Source organism: Sprattus sprattus (genome assembly GCF_963457725.1).
Source record: "Sprattus sprattus genome assembly, chromosome: 2".
Lineage (NCBI taxonomy): Eukaryota > Metazoa > Chordata > Actinopteri > Clupeiformes > Clupeidae > Sprattus > Sprattus sprattus.
Window position 1 is genome coordinate 60,462,306 of NC_137921.1, and position 26,148 is coordinate 60,488,453.

At 39.7% G+C, this 26,148-nt stretch overlaps 1 protein-coding gene across 2 annotated transcripts in view; it reads left to right on the forward strand.

Annotated features, from left to right (window-relative positions):
• Positions 1 to 26,148, forward strand: part of ncoa1 (nuclear receptor coactivator 1) — a 62,064-nt gene that overhangs the window by 3,117 nt on the left and 32,799 nt on the right. For both annotated transcript variants that reach the window (XM_080832498.1, XM_080832497.1), the window contains exons 2-3: positions 8,545 to 8,701; positions 10,655 to 10,760. In XM_080832498.1, coding sequence (XP_080688624.1) covers positions 10,672 to 10,760 — 89 coding nt within the window. In that variant the 5' untranslated portion in view covers positions 8,545 to 8,701; positions 10,655 to 10,671. The remainder of the gene's footprint in view (positions 1 to 8,544; positions 8,702 to 10,654; positions 10,761 to 26,148) is intronic.

Below are 26,148 nucleotides of genomic sequence, written 5' to 3' on the forward strand. Positions count from 1 at the left end.
TCAGAAAACAATTACTAGGAAGGTGGGTGGACTACCATCCTTCCAGTGAGTCCCAGAGCGCATTCTTGCTTGCTCTTGAGGGAGCTCACTTCTATTTCACAAAGTCTCTCAGATGAGTTGGAGTCTTTTTTGTGCGCTCAGAGCGTTGCAGCACTGGTGATGAGTCTGCACTTGCGTCTGGCGGTTCAGCTGTGGGGTGAACCTTGGCTGTTTCAGTAGGATCACTCCCTTCCCCTCCCACTGATGCTGGAACAGCAGAGTGCCTGGTCAAAGCCTCAGCTGCGTTTTCTGGAACTTGAAGACTCATGGGCTCCAGTGTCATGTCAGGCATGGATGTCTTGGTCATCGAAGTGTGACGTTTACGGATCTGGTACATGTGACGTCTCATGCGCGTCCATCTCCTGTCGGCCCTGTGTTCATCTCAATGACGGCTGGGACCCACCTTGGTCCGTAACCATAGTTTCGAATGTACACGTCATCACCTGGAGAGAAGCTTCTCCATTTGCTGTGTAAGTCATGTTATGCTTTCTGTTTTAGTTGTTTCTTACGAATCTTTGACTTCACATCGGGCAGCAGAAGATCCAGTGTGGAACGCAGTCTCCAGTCATACTTTGGGGTGTTATTCTGTAATTGAAAAGAAATCTTGCTATTCTTGTTTCCAAAGTATCTCATTTAGTTTTCTAAATAACTTGTTTGAACGTTTGCAAGGCTTTTTCGGCTGGTCCATTTGATGCCGGGTGAAAGGGTTCAGATGTTATGTGCTGTATACCATTCTGTTTCAGGAATGATTCGAACTCTTGGCTTGTGAAGCATGTGCCATTGTCAGTTTCTATTGTCTGAGGCAGGCCATGAGTGCTAAAACACTGTCTGAGTTTTTCAATGGTGACTTGGCTTCTTGCACTGTCTGATCAAGCCATTTTGAATGTGCATAGATAACGATAAGAAACATCCTGCCTAAGTGAGGGCCGGCATAATCAACATGCAATCTACTCCAGGGTGTCTCTGGCCACTCTCAGGGATGGAGAGGCCTGCAGCTGGAGCATTTCTGTTTACCTGGCATGTGTGGCAGGACTGTACTTCTCCTATGTCAGCATCCATTCCTGGCCACCACATGTATGAACGTGCCAAGCCCTTCATCCTGGAGATGCCTGGGTGTGTGTAGTATAGATGTTTTAAAAGGGTGGTCCTCCCCTTCTATGGAACAACCACTCTTGCTCCCCAGAGCACAAATCCATCTCTGACACTGAGTTCAAGCCTTCTCTGGCTTTAGGCCTTGAACATTGAAGCCACCTCTTTTGGATATTATATTAATATTTCATCTTTCGCAGTCCACTGGTTCACTTGGACTGTTGTGTTGGCAGGTCTTCCACCACATCCAGCATGAGGACCTGTCTTGTGTCATCCTCCTCTACGGTGTGTGGCAGTGGCAGTGACAGCCTACTCACTGTGTCTGCGTTTGCGTGGTCTTTGCCTGGCTTGTACACGATATTGTACTCGTATGCTCTCAGAAGTATTGCCCACCATTGCACTCTTGGTGACCCCATCTGTGGCACCGGCTTCTTTTCGTGGAAAAGCGAGGTCAATGGCTTGTGGTCAGTGCTGATTGTTAATGTTCGTCCATAGATATATTTGTGAAATCGCTTGATTCCGAATATGATGGCTAACCCCTCCTTTTCGAGCTGTGAGTAATGCTTTTCAGCTGGTGCCTGCGTGCGTGGCATGAAGCCTATGGGCTTTTCACTTCCCTCTTCCATGATGTGTGACAGCACAGTGCCGACTCCGTACAGTGAGGCGTCGCATGCCAGCACAAGTTCTTTGTCTGCTGAATAGTGAGCCAGGACTTTCGTTGATTTCATCAGCTGTTTAGACAAACAAAATGCATCTTCTTGTTCTTTCATCCAAGTATACCAGTATCGGGTCGATACTTCGTTAAAATACTCATACTCGTACTCGTTTTAAATTACCGTTACCAAAAACCGATACCCAGTGTTGCGTCTTAACGCGTGTGTTTTCTTCTCCTCTACTGTCTATGCCTGCCAGGTGTGAGAGCGCCGAGTTGCATAGAAGCCGAGAGCGGTATTGCAGACAGATAAGTTGAGGTTGAACTTGCAGTTTAAATCAATTCAATAACAGCTTGGATACGATGTGTGGAGGTGGCTTGCGTAAGCTAACGGTTTCGCTAGAGATTTTAAACTTAACACGTACGACCTCCAGTCAAGGTAAGTGCTATCTTCGGCTATTTTATGTTTTGCAGTTAACTTAGAACTGCTGTTACATAGGCAAAGTGTAGGGGCTAGCCTACTGTCTTTAGCGACGCTGCGCCTAAAACATATTATTGCCATTTGCGACGGTTGATTGACGGGGACGGGAATGTATTTGTTTTCTCCTCTTAAAGGAGGACATGTGAGGGTAAAAGAGGACGTCTGCCTTGTCTTGTGTTTCAGGAATCTTGTTGACTTGCTAGTTTGTCATAAACACCTGCTAGCAAGTAGCCGCTAGCAAGATATCCCGTTAGCGATGTTAGCAAGGTTGTTTTAACACTCTTGGACATTGATGCTAGTATTACGTTTTTTTTTCCGTTTTTCCGCCTGATGCTAATATAAAGTACTCTTGCGTTAACTTATTTGCAATGTTATTGTGATAGCTATGTTGGCTAGGTTGCAAACAACTTCCCTAAAACAGTAAGAAATCGCTATACCGTTGTGCTGCCTTAACGGCGATTGAGACTAATTTTAAGATAAATTATGACAGGAGTAAGTAGGGCCAATAGTTTTCCGCGAAAACGGAAAACGGACGGAATACGCGGAATGGACCATCTGAAACGGAATGGACCACTGAAAACGGAATTGCAACTTTTCAAACGGAAACATAATTTTGTGCATCAAAATCGCCCAAAACCCCCTGTATTTTACCCTGTAAGACTGAATTTCTTTCAAATAAACTCAACAACGATCGCAACAATGAACAAACATTAATTAAAGAACAAAAGCAGTCAGAAAATGTCACGTCTGCGCTGAACTCTGCTCCGGCCACGCCCCCCTTTTCAACGGTAGTCACGCACTCTCTTCCCAATCGCATTAAAAACTAAAAATGTTAAGTCTTCTGTTGTGTTGATGGCTGTCAAACAACAATCTAAGAAGGGCACGTATTATTCACTGAGTTACCAAGCAGTCTAATTTATGGGGACTAATTAGCACTGCACTGAATTACATTACCAGAGTTATTGCTACACAATAACAATTACACAACTAATATTACTAGATACATATAATAGTGGACATTACACTAGGCAACATGGATCTCATTCATATCTCATCCAGTCGAAATCTTAACAGGATTGAACCCATCTTTATTACAGCGGATCAACATAAGAACAGAACATAGCTAAATCTCCGCTTAGCATCATGCTAATCACTACTAATAGCACGAGCAGGTAGCCCAAAATTTGGTATTTAATACACGATATATCACAGAAGCAACTTCATGAAAACCCTTACTTTCATTAAGTATGCACATAATGCCTCACATACAGGTCGAACAATGATGATTTACGCATTGGAAATGTATAAGGCACAGTATGGTCAACTACTTAGCGACAAACTGAACTCGACAGTATGTTAACTGAGGGTGCTGCACACGCACGCAAACAGCGTTGCTAGGCAACATCACTATCAACAGAGTTTTTCATACAGTTAACGTGCGGAAAGGCATTATACGGCTGTTTTTATTTTTTTGACGCGGAATCACGGAATTACCAAAAACGTGACACGGAATTTGCTTTTTTTTGACGCGGAAAACTATTGGCCCTAAGTAAGGCACAGTGTAATATCTGCACTGTTACAGTGTCAAGGGGCGGAAAGGAAAGTACTTCGTTTGACACAAGCAATTTGATTAAACATCTGAAGACGCACCATAGTGCTAAGCACATAAAGTTCACTCATGCCAGTAGCGCAAGAGACCAAAGCAACCAATCTTTACTGACGTCTTTCAAAAGAAAAAAACGTGCACGCACACACACAGAGAGAGAGAGAGAGAGAGAGAGAAGGGGAGGAAGAGAGTTGTTGATCCTTTTGTAACTGAACTGGCTCATGTTCTTATTCAGGATAGTTCTGTTCACTTTTTGTTAAGCAGACTGTGTTGTTAACTATGCAGCAAATTAAATTGCCATTTGTCTATATTTACATTTTGTCTAATGTGATGATATTGACTTTTTTTTTTTGTTTAAACCAGAAAGCTCTGTTTATTTTTGGCTCGGGATAGCCTTCTGTTAATGTTGTACTAATAGGCTTGACATAACCTGCAGAGGATAAAATAAAATCTTTCATGGAAACCAAATCTTGGAAGTATCGGTATCGGTACTCGGTATCGGCAAGTACACAAATAAAAATACTCGTACTCGTATCGGTTTGTAAAAAAGTGGTATCGGTGCATCCCTAGTGATATGATGCCCTCTTTCAGGAGCCTATCTATCTCCTCTTCTACTTTCGCTCTCATGGCATACGGAACCCAGCGGGCCTGTAGAATTTTGGACGGGCATCCTTAATGCCTTTTAACATGCCTAGTTCTTGCTTGAAAACCTCCTCATGCTTTGATAGTACTTCCTGTAGCTTGTGTGCCTCTGTTTTTACATGTTTGATTTCATCCCACTTGAGCTTTAAAGCCTCTAGCCAGCCTCTACCTAACAAGCTAGGTCCAGTGCCCTTCACTGCCACTAGGTGCAATGTTTAACTTTGCTGAGCATAGTTCACTTTTACTTCAGAAACTCCCACTACTTTGTTTTCTCTCCCGTTTATGACTTCAGAGACATTCATTTAATTTGGGGTGTTTTTATTTTCTCATTGAAATTCTTTTAATTCATAATGCTCAGACTGCGTCCTGTGTCTATTTCAAAGTTTACTTTCTTTTTATTCACTTCCACGTTGACTTCGAAAGGTTTAATTCTCTGCATTGAAGTTTCTGTATTCAGGCATGCCAGTGTAAATGCTTCTTCGTGATCAGAGCTATCATCATCATTTTGTCTCTCACACACACGTGGGTGCTTTGGTTTCACTGGGACGGGCATCATCTTTAATTTTATAACAGGTTATGGTTATCTCACGCCTTGACAACTGCAGTGCTCTTCTTACCCGCCTCTTAGCATGCACTGTGAAACCCCTATTGATGTTCTAGAACGCTGGTGTGCATCTGGTTTTCAATGAATCAAAAAGGGCACGTCAGTCCGCTGCTCATTACCCTGCACTGGCTTCTCATGGCTGCATGCATTCCATTCAAGTCTAAAATGCTTACATACGAGTGTCTGCTGGGTCTGCACCGATCTACCTGAATTCCATCATACAGGCTTTAGCTCCCTCTCGCCCGCTGCTTTCCTCCAAGGAACACCATCTGGCATTGCCATCTTCACACAAGGCAATTGCATCCTATGAATCGATGTACACAGAAGTCTCAACACTGGTCTCTGTAGGATGCACTTCCGAGGAATGTTTTTGTCTAAGTTTGAAAGGATATTCCCTTCTTGGAAGGAGAAAGGAAGATTTTTCCACATAAGGGGAGTCCTAAAGCAGAGGGCTCTGCCTCTAATTTAGATTTTTTTATATTCTTGGAATTACAGAAGACCTGCACCCTTGGAGCGAAGGGGTCTAGGTGGGCAGTAGGGTACAATTCATTCATTGAGATCATTTGGACGTAGGCCATTTAAAGCTTTGTATGAAGGAGTACTTTGCATTCAATTCTGTTTTTGATTTGGAGCTAGTGTAGAGAGGCAAGGACAAGTGAGATATGTTCATATTTTTTATTTCTAGTAAGTGTGCTAGCAGCAGCATTCTGTATTAGTTGGAAGCTATTTATTGAATTGTGAGCAGGAAATTGTTAGTCACCCATGCCTTGATATCTTTCAGGCAAGCTTCTCTCTTAGGGAGTTGTACAATTTCATCAGGTTTTATGGATTGGTGCAGTTGAGTGTCATCAGCAGAGAAATGAAAGTTCTCCCTTATTACAGCACCTAAGGGTAGCATGTACTAAGAGAAAAGAAGGGTTCCAAGCACTAGCCTACGTTTTGGGGAACTCCAAAACCTACTTTTGTACAATTGGATGACACATTGTTGACATGTACAAACTGAAGACAGTCACAAATGTAGGACCTAAACAAGGATAAAGTAAATACTAACATGGTGTTCAAGCCTCTGTTGTAAAATAGAATGATCTATAGTGTCCAAAGCAGTACTAAGGCCTAAAGAACAATACAATGAGTAGATCATTCAGAACTTCAACTAATGCCTTTTCAGTGATGGGACGGGCTCTAAAGCCAGATTGGAGGTCGTCCGGGATGTTGTTTCTAGGAAGAAAGGAAGTTAGAAACCTTTTTTTTTTTTTTTTTTCAATCAATCAGTGCTTTAAAAAAATAATTTAAAAAAATACTTACAAGGTTATATTTCCAGGCCAGGCGAAATACCTCAAGTTTGGTGGAGTACATTTTGTCTCTAGTTTTCAAGTAGTTGGTCTGGTCAGTGTACCATGGGGGCCAGGGTGCAACAATGTTAAGGGTTAAGCGAAGCACGTTTCTGACACCGTCTGTTAGTAGGTCAGCAGGAGGTGGGGATGTGCTAGTGCCACATTCTGTGCTAAGTAAGGTTTGAGGCGAATGCGTCTGGTTTTGACATGAACTCTGTTGTGAGATAAACAATGGCTGGAAAAGTGGATTGACTCAGATGGTGGCATTGGTGAATAGCATATTGAAAGTAATAAGGCCTAGGATTTTTTGTGTGTGTTTCCTGTTTCCCGACCGACCCTAAAAAAAACTGCCGACCCTAGACTTTTTTTGGGGTGGGCCGCGTTTCCCTGTCGATCTCCAAAAAAAAACAAAAAACATTTTTTCATTTTCTAACTGTTTCCTTAGGGACTTCGGAAGACCATAGTCAGAAAATATCTCTGAACACAGCTAAAGTGTACTCAGGAGGATTCTTAAATTGAACTTGAAATTGAATAAGGTGCCAGATTTCTAGAGACTTCCAGGCGAAAAACACATCGTTAACAGCCCTGTATCCAGGTTTGCCCAAACAGTAGATGCTGCGTGTGCTTTCTAATACTGTGTACGCATGGCAAGTGTGAGAGCGCTGAAGTTAAGTAGTGGCCGCGAGCGGTATTGCAGACAGATAGAGATTTAAAATTGGATATGAAGATGAAAATCTGACACATAGTTTCAGCGTTTAACTAATAAAATAATTGCTGTCTGTGGTTGCTGTCTGTGTGTTTCTTTATTTATTATTTTTTTTCAATATCTCAACAGCTCTGAAAATAGGTTTTTATGTGTGCTTATATTTAATTTAACCAAAAATGATCATAATGACAGGCTTTGTCCGTTGTGAGACCTTAGACCGGTGTTTGTCTTTCTAAATCAACTACAAAAAAGGTGAAAAGGGAAAAAAATCAAGGTTTAAAAACATCTTAAAGATGATAAAGAGCAATGGGAGGCACCTGAGCCAAATTTAAAGTGTCGTAGCAGAAGGTCTGCATATGTCAATGTGATATTTCGTTTTTTCCTCTTTTAATAAATTGCCTTTTGTCATGGGATTTTGTTTGAATTATTGTTTTAATTTAAACATTTTAGCGTAAGGCTGCAACATAACAAAATGTGAAAAAGGTGAAGGGGTCTGAATACTTCATGAATGTACTGTATTGTCAGGAGTAAACATGTAGTAGGGTGGCCAGGTGCTTTATGTGCTGTGGTTCTGCTTAAGGTTCCTTCCTGACTAACAGGGAGTTTTTCCTTGGCCCTGTCGCCATTGTGCTTGCTCTAAGTGGGTTCAGACAAGGGCTGAACGATTTGGGAAAACAATCTAATTGCGATTTTTCCCCAAAATATTGCGATTGCGATTTGATAGGCGTTTTTTTTTTTTCATTTTATCCTCTTTTTTTTACAACAAAACGTACTGAATGATTTAAATATGACCAACACAATATAAGATACATTAAGTGTGAAATATTCTTTCCCACATTTTACATTTTTATTTAACTGCTCATTACAGAAACAAATCAGTAGCTTTGCCACAGTGTATTAAGTAATTTAAACAAAGTCAAGTATAAACACAATGAATGCACTTTTTAAAGTGGCCTTATGCAGTAATTGTACTTCAGGTTTAGGGTTAGGATAAGCAGTTTTACCTTAAAATAACAGCTTTGAAAAAATTGGGGCGCTAGTTTGAGCCTATAGCACCTCGTTAGCGATTAGCAATTGATCTTTTATGCTGCTTTAATCACTGTGTGCAAAATGTTCCATCTTAACTTAGAAAATCGTGTTTTACCATATCGCAATTTAATCGCAAATGCAATTAATCGTTCAGCCCTAGTTCAGACCCTGTGCTCCATAAAGCGTCTTTAGTACATTGTATTGTTTTGCCGCTATAAATAAATTAAATTGAATTGAATTGAATAAATAAATTGAGACATGTTTTTGACTAGATTTTGTTAGCATTATTGGCTTAGTTTTCTTCCAATCTGTATTGTCTTTGCAGTCAGATGCCATTGCCAACTGCTCTTTCATGTTAACAGTGGGATGGTGATTGATGAAGGGAAGGGAATGGAATGGCCCTGGAGCCCCATCCCCACCTGACCTGAGCTCCTGCTCCTGCTCCTGCTCCTGCTCCTACTGCAGAGGATCCCAGCCCCTGAAGCCACCCATGAGTGCCATTCTGAAGCCATAGATCAAGTATGTTCAGCTCTCCACTTCAACTCCCTTGATGTACAGTTGTTCTTCACTACCTCTAACCTGTGTCAGAGGACTTGGAGTATAACAGGATTTAAATTTAGGTTGAAACTTTTGTAGCCTTCTTTTGACTGTGATTTGCCCTGACTTCAATAATAGCCTTTCCCTGTTTTTAAAGGACCAGTTCAATCAAGATTGATTTCTAAAACTATATCCAACCCAGTGTATGTTGATAGGTGAGCGATACTATTCATGGCACTTAAGATTAGTAATTTAATGTATAATTGGATAGAGCTGGAATCCCGACAAAAGACCAAAAAGGAAAGGCAAAAAGCATTTTAGTGAGAAAATGATAATAACATTAGTTAGCGTGTGTGTGTGTGTGTGTGTGTGTGTGTGTGTGTGTGTGTGTGTGTGTTTGTTTGTGTTTCAATGCACTAAGCTAGCTTTGCAGTGTTTAAAACCCTCTGAGGTGGTCTACGAAAATATTTCTGGAACGGATGTATCTCACAAATGTGATGGGAGAGATCTATGCTCTGTCCTGAAGAGTTATCTGAAGTGTTTTGAGCTACGTTAACACATGCTCCTACCTCCGTTAGCGGATTCTGCTACTGTGTGCACTACACTATTTTATATTTTTATTTCTGCAAGTATTCAAAAATGTTCATTCACTCTCAGGAAAAGTAGGTGATGTTATCTGTTGATAAATGCTGCTGTTAATAAAAGTTGTTTTTATTTTCTATTCATAAAAGTTTATGTCTGTAATGCAGACAAACAATGTCAAATAAATGTTTCTAGTTTACCCTGTGAATGACGATGTCTAGGTAAGGAGACAATGGCAGAGATCGATGAGGTTGGCTTGCACTGCTTGTTAGCTGCCCCCTCCGCTACCAAATATGCATGTTCCTTGTACATGTGATGTGCATGCGAACATGTAATGCGTGAGTTTTGATTGTTCAGACTTATATATGATATGATGCTACATATGCTAATAAATCTTTTCAGTCTGATGTTGACTGACAGTCTGGACACAGCCTTAGCATAGCACAGCAGGCTACATTCAAATCAAAGTAGAGGTGTTTGGATCACAGAGAAGAATCTTGGGACTAGGGATAGCATGATATGAAATTAGGTGGCATTGTTAATTGTGAAGAACTAACCGTGGTTTGCACAGTGTCACAAAAACATTTAACATAGTGATCATGTCAGTGGTTGCCTGGGGTTCGATTCTAGATTGCTGCCGGTTGTTTAAATCACTTTGGATAAAAGTGTCTTCTAAATGCCTGATATTTAACTTTACCCTTACCTTGAGGAATGTCAAATCAGATGAGATGTTAAAGTTTCATCTGAAGCGTGAGAGACAGATGCGTAGGCTAGGACATGTTGATAATGTATTAACTTCAAATAAACTACACACTCCAATTTAAATGATAGTTGCATTAGCTTTTATCCCATAGAGTTGTCTAGAAACATTACATTTAGCTTAGAAGACCTTCAACTTTCTAACATTAGCTAGCTAAACCTGGACGGTTCTTGCCTGGTAAGCACACATTATGTAGGGAAATGTTCCAGTATTTTAAGAATGAACACGTTCAGTAGAGGGAACCAACATGGGAGCTAGTGTTCCATTTTATATCTCATTGCAATACTACTGTATTTGTGATGAGTGTTAGCGTGATTTTGTTTTGTTTTCCATTTCCCAATGAACGTTTTATAGCATTCAGGGCACTTCAAATGGGCCCAATTTCATCTAACAACAGGCCAGTGACCCGAAGCACTGCTTCACATGGAAGAACGATTTAGTGAAGAAGCAGTCATGCTGTAGTTTTTATTAATTTTGCACCTTTTGGTGAATGAAAATATAAGTTGGATATTCATGAGTGATTTCAAACCAAACAGTAATGTGAACACAAAAACATACAAACATTTTAAACATTTTATTTTTGTTTTGAATAGGTGTGCTGAAGCTCAACATGAGTGCCAGTGAAGACGGCACCCCTGAACCGGTCTCCCTAGAGTCCCGCAAAAGGAAAGGCTCACCATGTGACACATCCGGCCAGAGGTAAGGATAGGGCAGCCAATTAAGATCCATCTCACTAAATGCAGATACATATCTACCAATGATGGGGAGATTTGCTCGACCATCTCACCACTTAATGCAGAGACATATCTGCAAATTATGGGGAGATTTGAATGCAGATACATATCTGCCAGTGATGGGGAGATTTGCTCGACCATCTCACCACTGTGGCAAGTGGAAAAAAGTATAAATGTGAAGCCCACTCTGCCTGCCTGCTGAATCTGCATTATTATTCTCAGAGCTTTTTATGTAAGTTTACAAAACAGTGCCATAGACTGTCCTATGGCTAACTATACATTAGGGAATTCCAATGGCTACCAAAGAGATATCTGAGTACTTGGTAAACTGTAAGATTGGTGTTAATAAACTGGATGTCATGCATGAAATGTTAGTAGAGGAAATTTTTGTGTAAACCAGAGTGTGGTAGAGGTTTTATGTGCAACCTTGTACTTCTGAAAGTTTCAGTTGTTTTTTCAAAGCTACAAAGGAAAGCTACATGTGCTCTTGAGTTCTCGTATGTGTATAAATTCAGTGGTGGACAGTAACGAAGTAAATGTAATTCGTTCCTTTACTTAAGTAACATATCTATGTATCTGTACTTTACTCAAGTATTTCTATTTTGTGAGACTTTATACTTTCACTCCACTACATGTCAAAGTGAAAATTCGTACTTTTTACTCCATTACATTTAGTAAAACCTCTCGTTCCTTTATACCAAAGCGAATCAAATAATGAAAGGTCAAAGTGAGTTCACAATTACACCAATCAGGATTAGCGCTATTTGCTCTAAAGTCCTTTCGGTTTGTTAAGTTTCGTTCGTTGAGCGTGAGCTACGTTGAATTCTGCATCAGTTTGAGGCTGTTTTATGCTCAAACAGCCTACGTAACGCTACATAAATTTGTAAGAAACATGCACAATCAACGGTGTTTCTGCTCAGGCTCACATTTTAAAATGCTTGCCTTTTATCAGGGCACACGATGTCGCAAACTTTTATCATGCAGTTCTTGACTCCCTCGGTAAAGGTATCACTACACACTTCTTTACAGTCTTCGGTGCAGACTGGTATGCTCTAATTTTGTGCAATTTATGCAAAAACTAGTTCCTGTAATGACATTTTCTTTCTTCACGTTTGATCTGAGGTCAAGTGTTTTGTTTTTGTACCTAGGGCTGTGGAATATCACTGCTATCACTAGTCTTCAGCTAAACTAGTATAACACCACATTCTCTGATTTTGTGGAACAAGTTCCTGTAATGGTATTTATCATTAGTCTTCAGCACAAACTAGTATAACACCACATTCTCTGATTTTGTGGAACAAGTTCCTGTAATGGTATTTATCGTACTTTGAAACATAAATCAGGATGTATGTTCAATGTTTATGTTTAAGGGTAACACAGACAGACAGATGTGATATAGTAAAGGAGCTTATGTTTAACTCCACATTTTTTTTATAATTAAATGTGCAACTAAGTTCCAAATAAATGTAAAATTAAAAAGTTGTTCTCTTGTATTTCATAACCACTTTGTCTTACCTAATGGCAATAGATAGCTTTCAATGTTTGTTGCACTATTTAATAGACAAATGTAAGACACTATTTAAAGATTGGCATTAGTGTTTTCAGTTGATTGAGCCGGAGCTTTGATGTGAAAATGATAAAAGGCCATTAGAACCATAATTCATTAAGGTACTTTTACTTTTAATTAGGGATGAGAACCTTTACGATTTTAACGATTCCGGTTCCTTATCGATTCCTGCTTATCGATTCGATTCCTTATCGATTCTCTTATCGATTCTTATTGGGTAAGGGGTGAAAAAAGAGCACAAACGGGTTTTTTACATTAATGTTCTTTTATATAAATTTCTAGAATGCTGCACACACCATAAACAGAATGTTTACATAAATAACCAAAAACTTTTATTAAAAAACAGACATTCTTGCCACTAAATATAAAACAACAATATTTAAATGCATATGTGGTGAGAGTGTCAACTCTAAAGCTACATTGACATTGCAGAGCACTGTTGATTGCTGTTTCACTCATCTATACTGTATAGCAGTGGTTCTCAACCTTTTTTCAGTATTGTACCCCCTGTGAAATATTTTTTCAGCCAAGTACCCCCTAACCAGCGCAAAGCATTTTTGATTGAAAAAAATGTTATACACAGCGCTATGCCATCATTGTCTGATTTATTAAACTGTCAGCACTGAAGATTGAACATTGAATATTGTTGTATTGAACTGAGTGCGTTTGCAATTACATTTTAGTAAGAAACTTGTGCTTGTGCTTCGCTGAAAATCTTTGTCAGTCTTGGTGGCAAGGAGGCAACTGCTATGATCAAGCTCTTCTGCAGGCACAGTCTGTTTCTCTGCTTTGTTTTGATCACAGTCATTGCAGAGGAGGAGGCCTCACATAAATATGTGGAGGCATAGGGTAGTAACTGCTCCAAAGCTTTCTCTCCCAGGTCAGGGTGCTCCTGCTTCACACACATCCAAAACTGTGTGAGTGTGGATGTGGCAAACTTCATCTTGAGTCCACGGTCAGATGACACTTCCATGAGTGTTTCCTGATTAGTGACAGAGCTTCCACATGCTTCGGACAAGAGAAATGGGTTTTTCACCCAATCCAGCTGTGTAGATTTCTCCTCCATGTCAGGAAAGTAGGAAATTGAAAATTAAAAAATGTAATCAAATTGGTCTAATGTCCCACGATGACCAACTGGACTGGAGCTCTGTCCACATCCTCACTAGAGAGAAAATCATCCATCTGCACCAAAGCAGGTAAAATCCCCCTGTGCAGAGGCTCTTCTCCACAGCTCTGCTTTCTTCAGGAAGCCTCCCACCTTGTCATACAGGTTTAAAATGCTGATGTCCTTTCCCTGCAGACATATTCAGTTCGTTCAGTTTGCTGAATATATCTGCCAGATAGCATATATTTGCAAGCCAGTCTGTGTGGCATTGGGGGATCTGTGCTCAATCAGAAAGGTCTGTACTTCAGATCGTAATTCCAACAGCCGTTTGAGTATTCTCCCTCGAGAGAGCCAACGCACTTCTGTGTGCAGCAGCAGTTGTGTGTGTTCAGCTCCCATGTTTTTGCGAAAAACATCGCGCTTATTATACAGTTACTTGCCAAAACGATAGAAGACTTTCCTCCAGAATACCTCTTTTGAATGAGTTTGTTGGCATTTTGTGATTTCTGCTAAGAAAAAAATAGTTCTGCACGCAAATGCTGAGCAATCCACCTTCTGACTTCAAGTTTCAATGACCTTCCATTACGTTAACTACGTTACTTGCTTAATGATATGCAAGGTGAATTAGAAGCAAAAAACCCGTTGCCAATGACAGCGGTGATAAACTTTCCGCAGCAGTTAATATCTAGGAATTACAAACCTGCGAACGCAGACATTTAACCCACATATGGCCCATACAAATCAACGTACATTTTGGAACATTCTGAAGAGCCGTATAATAAGTATTTTTAAATGATTTTTGAATGGAGGCTTATTTTGAATATATCTTTTTAAAAATCTCAAGTACCCCCTGGACTACCTTCACGTACCCCCAGGGGTACGCGGACCCCCGGTTGAGAACCACTGCTGTATAGAGTGTATGAGTGAATGAGTGAAATAGCAAACAACCCCTATACAACCCTTCCTCTGCTACCTACTGATCTTTCTTTTCCAGAGCAGATATACCTCAGGAAATGTCTCATAATTGTTGGAACATTACGCATCCAGGTTTAGTTTAAGTTAGTCCAATCTAAACCCCTCCCTCATTGCACTCTTGAGATAAACTAAATCTGGCAATAAAATGGCACTAACAAAATCGTTGAATTTTCTGATCTGACATGAAGCCCTTGTTATTAAGTAAACTAAAGGACTGTATATTTTCTTGTAGGTTGCTTGGTTGTATGGCTAATTGCGAACTATTATGCTTAACGCTTCTAATAGCAATGTAGAACCCACTACAAACACAATAACGTACTGAAACATACTTACTTGTATCATGCACACAATGCCTCACATACGTATTTGAACAAAGATGAGTCGCAAACTAGGCACTCAGTATATTTAAAACTTAACTACTGGAAGAGAGAGAAAGAAATGGAGGGAGAGAAAAGGAGAGAAAGAAAGGAAGAGAGAGAAAGGGAGAGAAAGTCAGGGATGAAGCGCAAAAGACTCCATTAATAATGGCGTTGCCTAGCTCCCTAGATATGGAAAGAGAAACGAGTCTTTTGCGCTTCATCCCTGACTTACCAAGGTAAAGTCCTCAAAATGTTTTATCATAACGGTGTTACTCGTGTGTTATCAGCAAACTTTCTAGAACCAACAGAGGGGAGGCAAGCACTGCCTCTGCCTCAAGCCAACGGCTGAAAATAGAAGATTCTACAGCTAAGCTAGCCTACGTTATATGACAATGTCCAACATCGCCCATTCTGTTAAGCAATTAAATGCTAAGTTTAGTTATGGGTAACACGACAACGCAAACGTTTGCTGATAACACACGAGTAACACCGTTATGAAAAAACATTTTGAGGAGTTTACCTTGGTAAGTTAGGGATGAAGCGCCGTCGTTAGTTGAGCTGCTGCAGGCATCAAAAACATGACAATCTTGTAATTTAATACCATGTTGTGTGCTCAAGTGCTTATTCATAGTAGATGTACTTCCTCCCTTTGACGAAATACATGTTTTACAGACGTTACAAGTGACCATGTTTGCATTTGTTCGAGTGAAATAAAGCCACACTTTAGATCGCTTCTGTCTAGTTGCCATTTGTGCTGCGGTCTGATTTTTTAAAGGAAGAGTTCGCGCATGCGCAAACGGCACAGAGGTCCGTTTACAGACCCGGTTTTGAATTTGGCTAACGATTCCAAAGATTCGGCTCATTAGGAACCGGTTCTAAACAAGAACCGGGTTTCGGTTCCCATCCCTACTTTTAATACTTAAGTATATATGAAGGCAAATACTTTTATATTTCTACTTAAGTGGAAATTCAAAGTGCATACTTCCACTTTTACTGGAGTAATATTTTACACCAGGTATCTATACTTTCACTTAAGTACGTAGTTAGTGTAGTTCGTCCACCACTGTATAAATTACAGATCCAGTTAAAGACTGTATTGTAAACGTTATCTTCACAACACTGCAAATATGTTTGTCAAAATACATATAAAGATGCTATGGTATTAGAAGAACATTTTACTAATTTAAAAAAAAAAAAAAAAAATTGGTATCTCCCTGAACTGACTACAATGGCTGATCTTGCACATAAGCATTATTTGGCACAGGGCGCCATTTGGAGAAATAATTGGTCGCTTAATCTTTCCTCCTCCCTTTGTCTTTTCCAGCACATACCTAAGCAATATGACAGGAATGAGAGTGGCGTTAATAAATTATATCCCCACGGTTGTGATTCGGCCATAAGCACAAGGTCGAAGGCCAGTCTATATTCAGAGACATATATTCGAGACATATATCCTTGGTTTATCCTGTTTCGCTGCAGACTTTTACAAAATAAAAGCCTTTGAGCAAAATAGTAAAACCTGCGTTAACACGCGTTAATAATTGATGAATAAACGCAAGATTAACGTTTTTAACTTGCCCAGCCCTAAAAAAATCTCTTCTGTAAAATAGAAATCTCTTCTAAAACAAAAAAATACAAATAAATACAACAAAGTGAATTGAATTGAGACTGAAGCATTGAGAGTAGAATCAGTTCTAATTTTACTAGATTTGTCAGCAGCCTTTGTCTGCCATTGTCAGCAAACCATGGCATCCTCCTCTCTACGCTGTCCGAACTGGGAATGAAAGGGAAAGCCCTCAGCTGGTTAGGATCGTACCTCAGTGGACATTGAGTTAGTCATGGCAGGGACAATTGAGCTAATACTATAGATTAAATTGCATGGGCATCCCAACCAGTCTTTGTCCAGCAACTAAAGCTGTGTGCTTAATGTTGTAAGCTTCTGAAGGTCTGTTTCCAGTAAAACTAATGCAAGTTTACTTTGTCTATATGCTTTGATATTGGCACTACTGTTATGTGATCTAATATGGTCATGAAACACGGACATTTACTACATTCAACAGCCAACACCCTTTTTCATGAATTGTGCAATGAATGACTGATGAGTCTAGCTTTACTATGTGTTAGTATATTACTTATATATATTGTTCCTGTGGATAGAGCAATCATGGGTCGAATGGGAGCTCACATGGGCTACTGATGAAAATGGTAGGGGTGGGAATCTCTTGGCACCTCACGATTCGTTTCCGATTCAGAGGTCAACGATTCGATACTAAACCGATTATCGATTCTAAACCCGTTATCGATTCTAAACCTATTGTCGATTCTAAACCGATTGTCGGTTAAGAAAAATGGGTATCTTTTCTCTAAGTTGCTTTGGATAAAGGCATCTGCTAAATTTGTAAATTGGATTAGAGTAAACGCTTTGGAGGATGGTCTCTGGCTGTAGTTCACCATTGCTCTAAAGACAGGGAAGGAAATGATGAAACTGCACAGCAGTAAATTCACCTCAGTACAAGTATGTCTATGTCTGTGTAGGTTGAGGCCGTAGGTTGTTTATGTGTTTGTATGTTTGTGTTTGCTTCTATGACCAGACCGGTCTGTCTATCAATGATTGGAGCTCCTTTAGCAGAGTGATGGAACTGCTTGTTTCCATGGCAACTCCACACAGTGCCTAACCCCAGTACAGTACATGCACACAGCCTTGGCAGTGCGCTGACCTACTTTAAGTGCTGTGTTCTCCCACACACACAGATGCACTACACTGGAAGAGCTCATATGCACTGCTATGCACACCCAGAAGCATGCACCCGTACATGGGCCCCTATACACACACACACACACACACACACACACAATCACACACACACTTAATAAGCTGGCAAACATGTAGGTTGTGTACACATATCTACTTATGTCCCTTCACAGACACGTACTTCCAGTATAGTACGCGTGTAGGCCTATTATACATTTGATTGGGTGCAGTGTCATCACACCTGGCCATATAATATAATGTATTACACAGCAGTTAGTTCCTTTGAAACAATTGATTGATTTCTGATTGGATGATGCATAATAACTTATTTAGTTATTAAGTATATTATTATTGAGATTTGGATGAGAGAATATCACCACGGCTGTGATCCCCTTTGGCACTTGGCCTATGGCTGCATCACTGCCATAGGGATATCCTTTACCAAGCCTACTCTCACTCCTGTCATGTTGCTTACATTGTTAATCTGTATGCAAAGCTTAACAGTTGCATTACTAGCTAGCATTACTAGCTGTGTTTTACATGTAGATGCCTTTTTGTTAACTTCCAAAGAATTCAGAGAGAATTCAGTTAAAAATTCATCACAGCAAAAAGGCAACACCAAAGTTTCAATAGTACTTAATAGTTCCATATAACCCAGTTGGCAGCATTATATGAAAATGTACATAGTACACAGTGTTGTATAGTAACGAAGTAGAAATACTTCGTTACTGTACTTAAGTCGTTTTTTTGGATATCTGTACTTTACTTTACTACTTAAATTTCTGTTGACTTTTACTTTTACTTCGCTACATTTTGCAAAGAAAACTGATACTTTTACTCCGATACATTTCCTGTGAAACCTTCGTTACTTGTTACAAAATCAAATCATCTTCGGGGACTGTAGTAGAACACAGACTGCAAGCAGGTTTGGCGAATCAGCTGTCATAGCACACGTTAATGCGCTTTTTACCGTTCTCAAAAGCCCCCTTAAAGTTACTTAGTTACTGTTGCTACGTCGGACAAAAATCCTAGGACTGTCAACACAAAAGCATGGCTAGGACGAGGACAAGTGCTATATCTGTCAGTGATTCTTTTTGGAGTAATATCTCCGCGATATCCTCCAGATCAGGGCAAAATGGACTGCAATATGCAGTGGAAGGACATATCCAAAACATTAAGATCAACAACGAAGGGGACACAACAATAATCGAAGCAAAAGCATACAGGTCTCATTCAAAAATGAGAAACCTCACGACCTCTTCATTAAATGCCACCAGCACAACCTTGTAAACTAGTCATGTTCTTTCACAGCTGGGTAAGATCTGTATATAATATTTCAAGCTAGATAATAACCTATAAAGATTATTTATTCGTATTCTTTATTCCTTCTCTGTCGAGGTATCTATCTAGCCAGTTAGGATGGTGACAATCTAAAGTACAGAACAGTAATGTAGCAGTGTGGAGCAAGATAGCTGCTAGTAACGTTATTGTTCAAGGGATGTTTGTGCATGTTACTGAAAGTATTTCATGGTCTTCAGCCCAAGAAGAGCGAGACTGAATTCTCGCAATTTTGAGAACCAACTTCTTTTGAAGATGAACAGGCCATTTTTCAAGAAGCATTCCGGATCAATTGCTATTCGCTAACAAAATCTCTTTAAATGTGCTGACTTTGGCATTATGACAAACTAGTTACAACTGTCCTAACACAGTCAAACATCAAGCAAGTGCAACACAAGACAAAGCAAGACGGCAAATAAGCTACTTACTAGTTCGGCAGACAGTAGAAAGCCGGGCGGCGTCAGGCAATCTTACATTTAGCAGTTATAAGCCTATGGACCATGGTATAGCAATGGCACGGAGGCGATTCTCCATATTAAAAGTAGGGTTGGGTACCGAGAACCGGTATCAATACGGCACCGGTTCCATACAACCGGTACCTACCCAGACCAAAATGCAACGCAGATTTCGGTGCTTCCTTTCGGTGCTTCCTTTCGGTGCCGATTTTTGTATTTTTTTTTATTAAAAGATTAATAATCTAACAAAACTAGCGATAGCTAACGAGAAGTAACGTTAGTGGCGTAGATCTTTCTGAGTACGATCTGTATACTTTGTTGGGTTGCTAACAGATTTCGTGGGGCACATATAAAACTGCTCCATCTCCCAATGTAGACACTCGCCTGTGTCGCTCACGCTCATTGGTGATAACGTAGCATTCCATATGGGATTAGTGGAAACGGGATTTGTGTTGAGTTGCCATGGTAATGGGTTGACTTGTGTGTGGTTTCGGTTTCAAGATGAGTGTGGTTGTTCTAAGCAGAAGTTGGATACGCTTTATTAAACGGAGAGCTACCATCTCATCCAAAGATATTCCTTCTCAGTGTGAGTTCTTAAGAGAGCACTAACTCGGACGCTACAATAACATTGCAACAGTCTAATGACAGCGAAGAGCAGGCAGCCTTGCACAGAACAAGCACAAACAGAGCTACCCATCAATATAACGGAGAAAATGCCGAAAGGTAAACGATCAAAAGTGTGGCTGTATTTTCGGACAAAAAGATTCAAACAACGCGACGTGCAGCATATGCAACAACAAAATTGCGTGTAAAGGGGGAGAGAAGGCAAGAGGCAAAGGCAGATCAGAAATCGCAGACTGAAGACTACACGGAAATGCCAGCAGCCCTGAACCTAAACTATTAAAGGGGAAGTAGGCTACACATTCACGAAACCAGTGGGTTTAAATAAATGCAAACAAAATAATATTCGTTTTACTCTGAAGGCAAATATGCTCATATTTCTGCAAAAGAATTACTGAAGTGTGAAGTATGTGTACAGAGTGTGTTTTGTATTTATTTATATTTATTTAAGTATACTGTAAACAGTTGTTAAAAGTTAATATTAGGTTTGAAGCCAAGTGTTTTGTACTTATTTGTATTTATAGTATACCTTAAACAGTTAATATATTGTTACATTTGAAGAAAACTATTTGCCTTGGCAATAAATAAGCCTTTAATGTCTTTAATAAAAAAAAAAAAAAGTATCGGTTCTGGCACCGTTTAGGCACCAGTATCGTTTTAAAAGTATCGGTTAAGTACCGGTATCGGAAAAAAACGAAACGATACCCATCCCTAATTAAAAGTCATTGTAGCGCCCCAATTTTTTTCAACCTGTTATTTTAAGGTAAAACTGCTTATCCTAACCCTGATCCTGAAGTATAATTGTGGCATACTGTTACTTTAAGTAATGACTGGGTTGTTACTTTTACTTGAGTCATTTTCCAGTAAGGTATCTGTACTATTTAACATCTATGGATGGAAATTGGCAATTTCAACAACTGGGTCAAGAAAAAATTGGGCGACTGTCAAAAGGAAATCCATTCAAAAGACTTAAAGTACATAACCAGTAGCCAGTGAAAACAAAACGCATTTCCTAATCAGTGAAGACTTTCTGGACAAAATTAAAATAAGGCAGAAAGTAGTCCACTGAATGGGCAGTGAGTGTGTTTGTTGATCTACAGGCATTTTCTGCGACCTAGCTGATGGTTTGATGCCTGTACCCCAACATCAAACCAAACTGAACAGAGGTCTCACAACTGTGGAACAGCCTCCCACTTATGGGCAACACAGACACTATACTGTTTGAAGACTGGCCTAAAAACCTTTTTATTCAGAAAGGCATTTCCTACTTCCTATTTCCTGCATTTCCTAAAAACGTATAATTTTCACTCTGAGATTCCGCTTGAATGAAGAGTGCTCAACAAATAAAATTAATTATTATTATTATTATTATTAACTCACAATCCAGATCATTTTTTCCCAACGCACTGACCCCCTTTAAATTGAAAGCCCTCTCAGTTTCTTGGGGCTGCCTAGGTTAGAAAACATGTGATTCAACAAGCCATTCAGGTTTGGCTCTCTTCCTCAACATCTGGATGGGAGGCTCATTTGAATTATACTGCCAGAGTATCTGACCCACGCACGGCTTGAGAACTACCTTTGTGACGGCCCATTTTTTTTCTTGCAAGCGCTGGACTCGCTTGTATTATGTTAAAGCTAAGCGCTGAGCTCGGGAACTGCTCTACTCTCGACTGCACAGACCAATACATCGCTGAATCGGCCCTGAGCCTCAGAGGATAGTTAATTTTTGATGGCAACGTCCCAACTACAGTTGGCAAAAACCTGTACGTGTGTGTTAACCACTTTGTGTTTTTTCCAACCTGGTTCAGTACAACATTGGATTGGCAGCGAAACTTTTCCTAAAAGAGGGATCAATACCAACTGTCCGTGGCAAAACTGCAGACAGGGGAAATGTAAGTATTGAAAATATCTTCTAAAACTGATTGTTCAAATGATTGGCTAAAAGCCGTTGTAAAATCCAGCATAACCTTACAAGTTGTCCTCATAACATTCTATGATAACATTCCATATTACTGCGCATGGAATATTTAAAAGAAAAAAAGACGTTACAATGTAGCAAGCAACCTAGGTAAAGAGAATGGCAGATTTTTTTGTGAATTTTTATTTGCTGGGTGGGATGACGTTTGACGAGTGGTGGGAGACTATTGACCGAATGGAGGAGAAAGAGATAAAAAAGACCAGGCATGCAGATATTTGTAGTAACAGTTTTAGAAAAACAATGAGCCCCGCGATTCAGTGGTTAAATAAGCACACCTTTTTAGCCAACATTAACATCTGAGGTAATTTTCTAGAAAGTTATTGTCCTTGCTGTAGGATCCACAATACCGTTAAAACTATTTTTTTGTTATTTAAATGTCTTTAAGATGAACTTCATCTTATAAACACTCTTAAAGAACCTCAAAGTAAAATGAGAGAATGGTTGTAGATCTTTCCAGAGTGTTCCTTGGTGATGATTTTATAGAGACTCATGTTATCACTGAATCACTGAAGCCATTTCAGCTGTGCCTACTGTCCCTCGTGTAGCTGGTCTGCAGTCAAAGTTACAGTTGTGTTCCACTCAGGTAATCAGAGGTTAGCGATATTAGCATGTTGTGGTAGAGGAAATTGTTGTTTACATCCAACTATATTTTGGCAGACTAGCACGCTATGCAGTGTATGTATCACAGTGTGTGTTGCTGCTAGAATGAGGCCTGACCTTGGAGCAAACTGGTTGTTGAATAGCAGTCACTTAATTTAGTTCAGGAGGCACATCTCACTTACTGTTGAACTGGCTGCTACACCAGAAAGAGAAAAGCTAGTTGCAATCACTCTGCAACTCGATCATTAGTATTGTCAATACAATGTTTCTTGCTTTGCCAAAGTTTATTGCTCACTTGGAAAACTCTAGGTCATAGTTAAGGATGTGAGTACCTGTGAGGTTTTTACTGAGAGAAAACATGAAATGGACTATCATCATTATTGACTGTACCAACCATGGAAAGCCTGCACTAGCCGATGAACAAAATTGCAGTAAAGTTCTAATGGAATATCTTTTTTCAAATGCTTATGAGAGATTTGCTTTTACTCCATGTTTGTAGGCATAGGTTTGCAAGGATTATCTGTCAGATGAATTCCCTACTAATTATAGTTATATCTGCATTTATGTTTGCAGTGTATTATTGCTTTTTGTGACATTGGAGCACATACAAAAAGCACATACATTAAATATTGCTGCCCTTGGTGTTTAGGGAAGCACATCTGGACAGTTGGCTGTGTTGTATCATATGGCTTGCCAGACGGACCCACCGAAGGGATGCACAGTTGGCACACAGCTTTCTATCCGAACTCTCCAAACACACTTCAGAAGTATAGGTTGGTTGACCTACATTTACTTTATTAAGGGTCCAAGCAGAAAGCTAATGGATCCCTGTTGTATTTGTTCTGAGTCTTCCCTTTTTTCTCCCTTAAGTCGCACACGCCTGTAGTTTTTTGCCTGTAGTGGGCACTATTACAATCAAATTGATGTTTTTGCTCATATCTCGGGGGCCATAGGTTTTCCTGACATTTTCAAAGAATCACAAGTGAAAGTGAATCAAACTTGTTGGTCTGATGATCCGATTCTCACAAAACTTGGTATGCATCATCTTCAGACCATGCGGACAAAATGTATTAAAAATAATTCTGATCTGACAACCCCTTTCAATAGTATACGTCAATCAAATGTGTGGGTGAGTCTCATAACTAAGTTGACACTATGGCTTATATCTTCTGATGTAGTGGTTACTTAAAAACTTTATAACCTCAATTCAATTCAATTTTATTTATATAGCGCCATAACAATACAATTGTCTCTAGGCGCTTTAAAGAGCCCAGAGCCTGAACCCTAACCCACAATCACTAAGACATTCTTTAGATGCTCGCCAAATCTTTGTGTTTAAAAAATAAATAAAGGCTTATACTTTATATATACCGATTTGCCTACAGTTCCAAAAGTGCCAATCGAATTGGCCAGTCAAAATTCTGCAGCCTATATTCGACATTTACTTTAAATGTCTTTAGACTCATAGAAGATACCAAATATGAAAGAAATCAGCCACAAGTGGGCGCTGTTATAGGCACAATTACTTTCTGGCTCATCTCAGCAACCGCATTGGTTAGAACAAAGCTGCTTCTTTCCTCTGATTCTTTGTTATTCCCCAAAGCAAATGGCCCTAGAACTTCTAATTTACACCCCCTACATTTGTATTGGGCACTTCATCAGATTGCAACAAAATGTAATGGGCCTTATCAAGACCAAGTTTGTTAAAAAGTCAAAGTGTTTCAAAGTTTATGGGTCAATGAAACTAAGTTGTGGCCACTGTTGACTCTAAGGCTCTATCTCATGTTGTGTGGTTGTTATTTTGCTACTTAAGCTAAGAAGTCATGAAATATCAAATGACTCCCTTCAGAATAATGGCTGCAAATAGGCAATCAAAGTTCAGCAGTCCATATTTGCTAGTGTGAATGGCTGATCTTCATGAGATTTAACAAACTGATTAATGATAAAACATAGAGGCTATGTAAAATAGCGCACTATAATGGTTCTTAAGGCAATACTTTTTGTACATAGAGGGCACTCTTTTATATTTCCTACCATTCCACCTCATACTTCTCCTGTTGAAACTGCTGAACCACTTCTAATTCCACCATTGGTTGTGACCGCTGTGACTCTGCTTGGACCCTAATGATCGCCTCTCGTGGCTATATTTATTTTTTCCCACAAGAACTGCTCAATCCATTTAAAAGTTATGTGTCAATCAAATTTGAGGGTGTGGTCCATATTGACTATGGCCAGTATCTTGTGATGTAATGGTCTGAACATAATGAAACGTGATACACACAATCACTTACAAATCCTTCGGACACATGCCAATTTTCATGAAATTTCATCGATGGTGTTGTTATAACGGACATATATATCTATCGAGAAATGTATTACACTTATAGGTGACCCTGTTTGCTAACATTTTCAAAAGTGTCAATTGGCTTACTCATCAAAATGGCTGCCAAAGCCAACATTTCCTGAAGCAGGCAGGAAAACAAACTTTGGTGCAAATCACTCAAAAACAAAGGAATTTGTGTCCATCATTAATTTCCAAGATATGTGGCGATGAAATATTCAGTTGTGGCCCATAATGACTATATGATTAAGATCAGTTCAAATGAGGGTTGTCAAAACAACGTGTTCATTTTGACTATTTAATAGAGAAAATGTGTCCTTAAAATCACTGTTAAGGGGTGGCCATAATGGATTGGTTTTATAGGCAACTAGTTTTGGTACCATCCTCAAATGTATTTTGATAGCCTATGATCATGTGAAGGACAGATAAACAGCTGTGTCTTTCCCACTAGCCTCTAGGATATGGTTTATGTGGTTCTGGGTTCCGGCTGAAATATCCTGCAAAAATGAAAGAAAAGCTTTCACACACGACATTGCTAGCTTTACTGCCAAAATACACCAGTTAGTGTTAGCTTCTATCAGTGACGGCTGGGCTGTTGGTGGTGTTTGCTAGGTTTTTGCATGCCTTTGAGGAAGTTATCTTACTCGTTTTGGAACAGAACTCCTTATTGCTGCTTTAAGCAAAAAATCTGAACTTTTGTGTATTTACACTTGGGTCAATTTGCTCACATTTCCTAAAGTGCCTAAATGTCCTTTTGCACCTGCTGAAGCTGTCAAATCTGTCTACCTTTAGCCACTCAGGGTTTTTCACACATTCTGTTTGGACCCTTATGATCGCCGCCTGCAGCTATGTTTATAAGTTGTCATTGCTTCTCATTTTTGAATTTGGCGTAACAGGAAATTGAATGTCTGTTTTTATGTATCATAGGCACACAGAAAACTGTCCTGCACTGATGTTTGTGTTGGCACCTCAACCCCTCACGACTTCACAACCAAAGTGACCACAGTTGGAGCTGGAGGAGGAGGAGGAGGAGACCCCTTTAGAAGGCAGCTCATCTATGGACAATCGAGAGGCTTTACATGTGTTCCTGCAGACTTCTTGCAAAGCCTCTATAGGCCAAGTATCTGTAACGGCTGAGCAAAGTGTACATGATATCAACAGTCAATGGTGACACCCATTTATAGTATGCCTATATTTTTGTAGTATGGCTTCTTTGAAACCTCTCTGATGAGAAAATATTTTTTTTATAATTTTGCCTATTT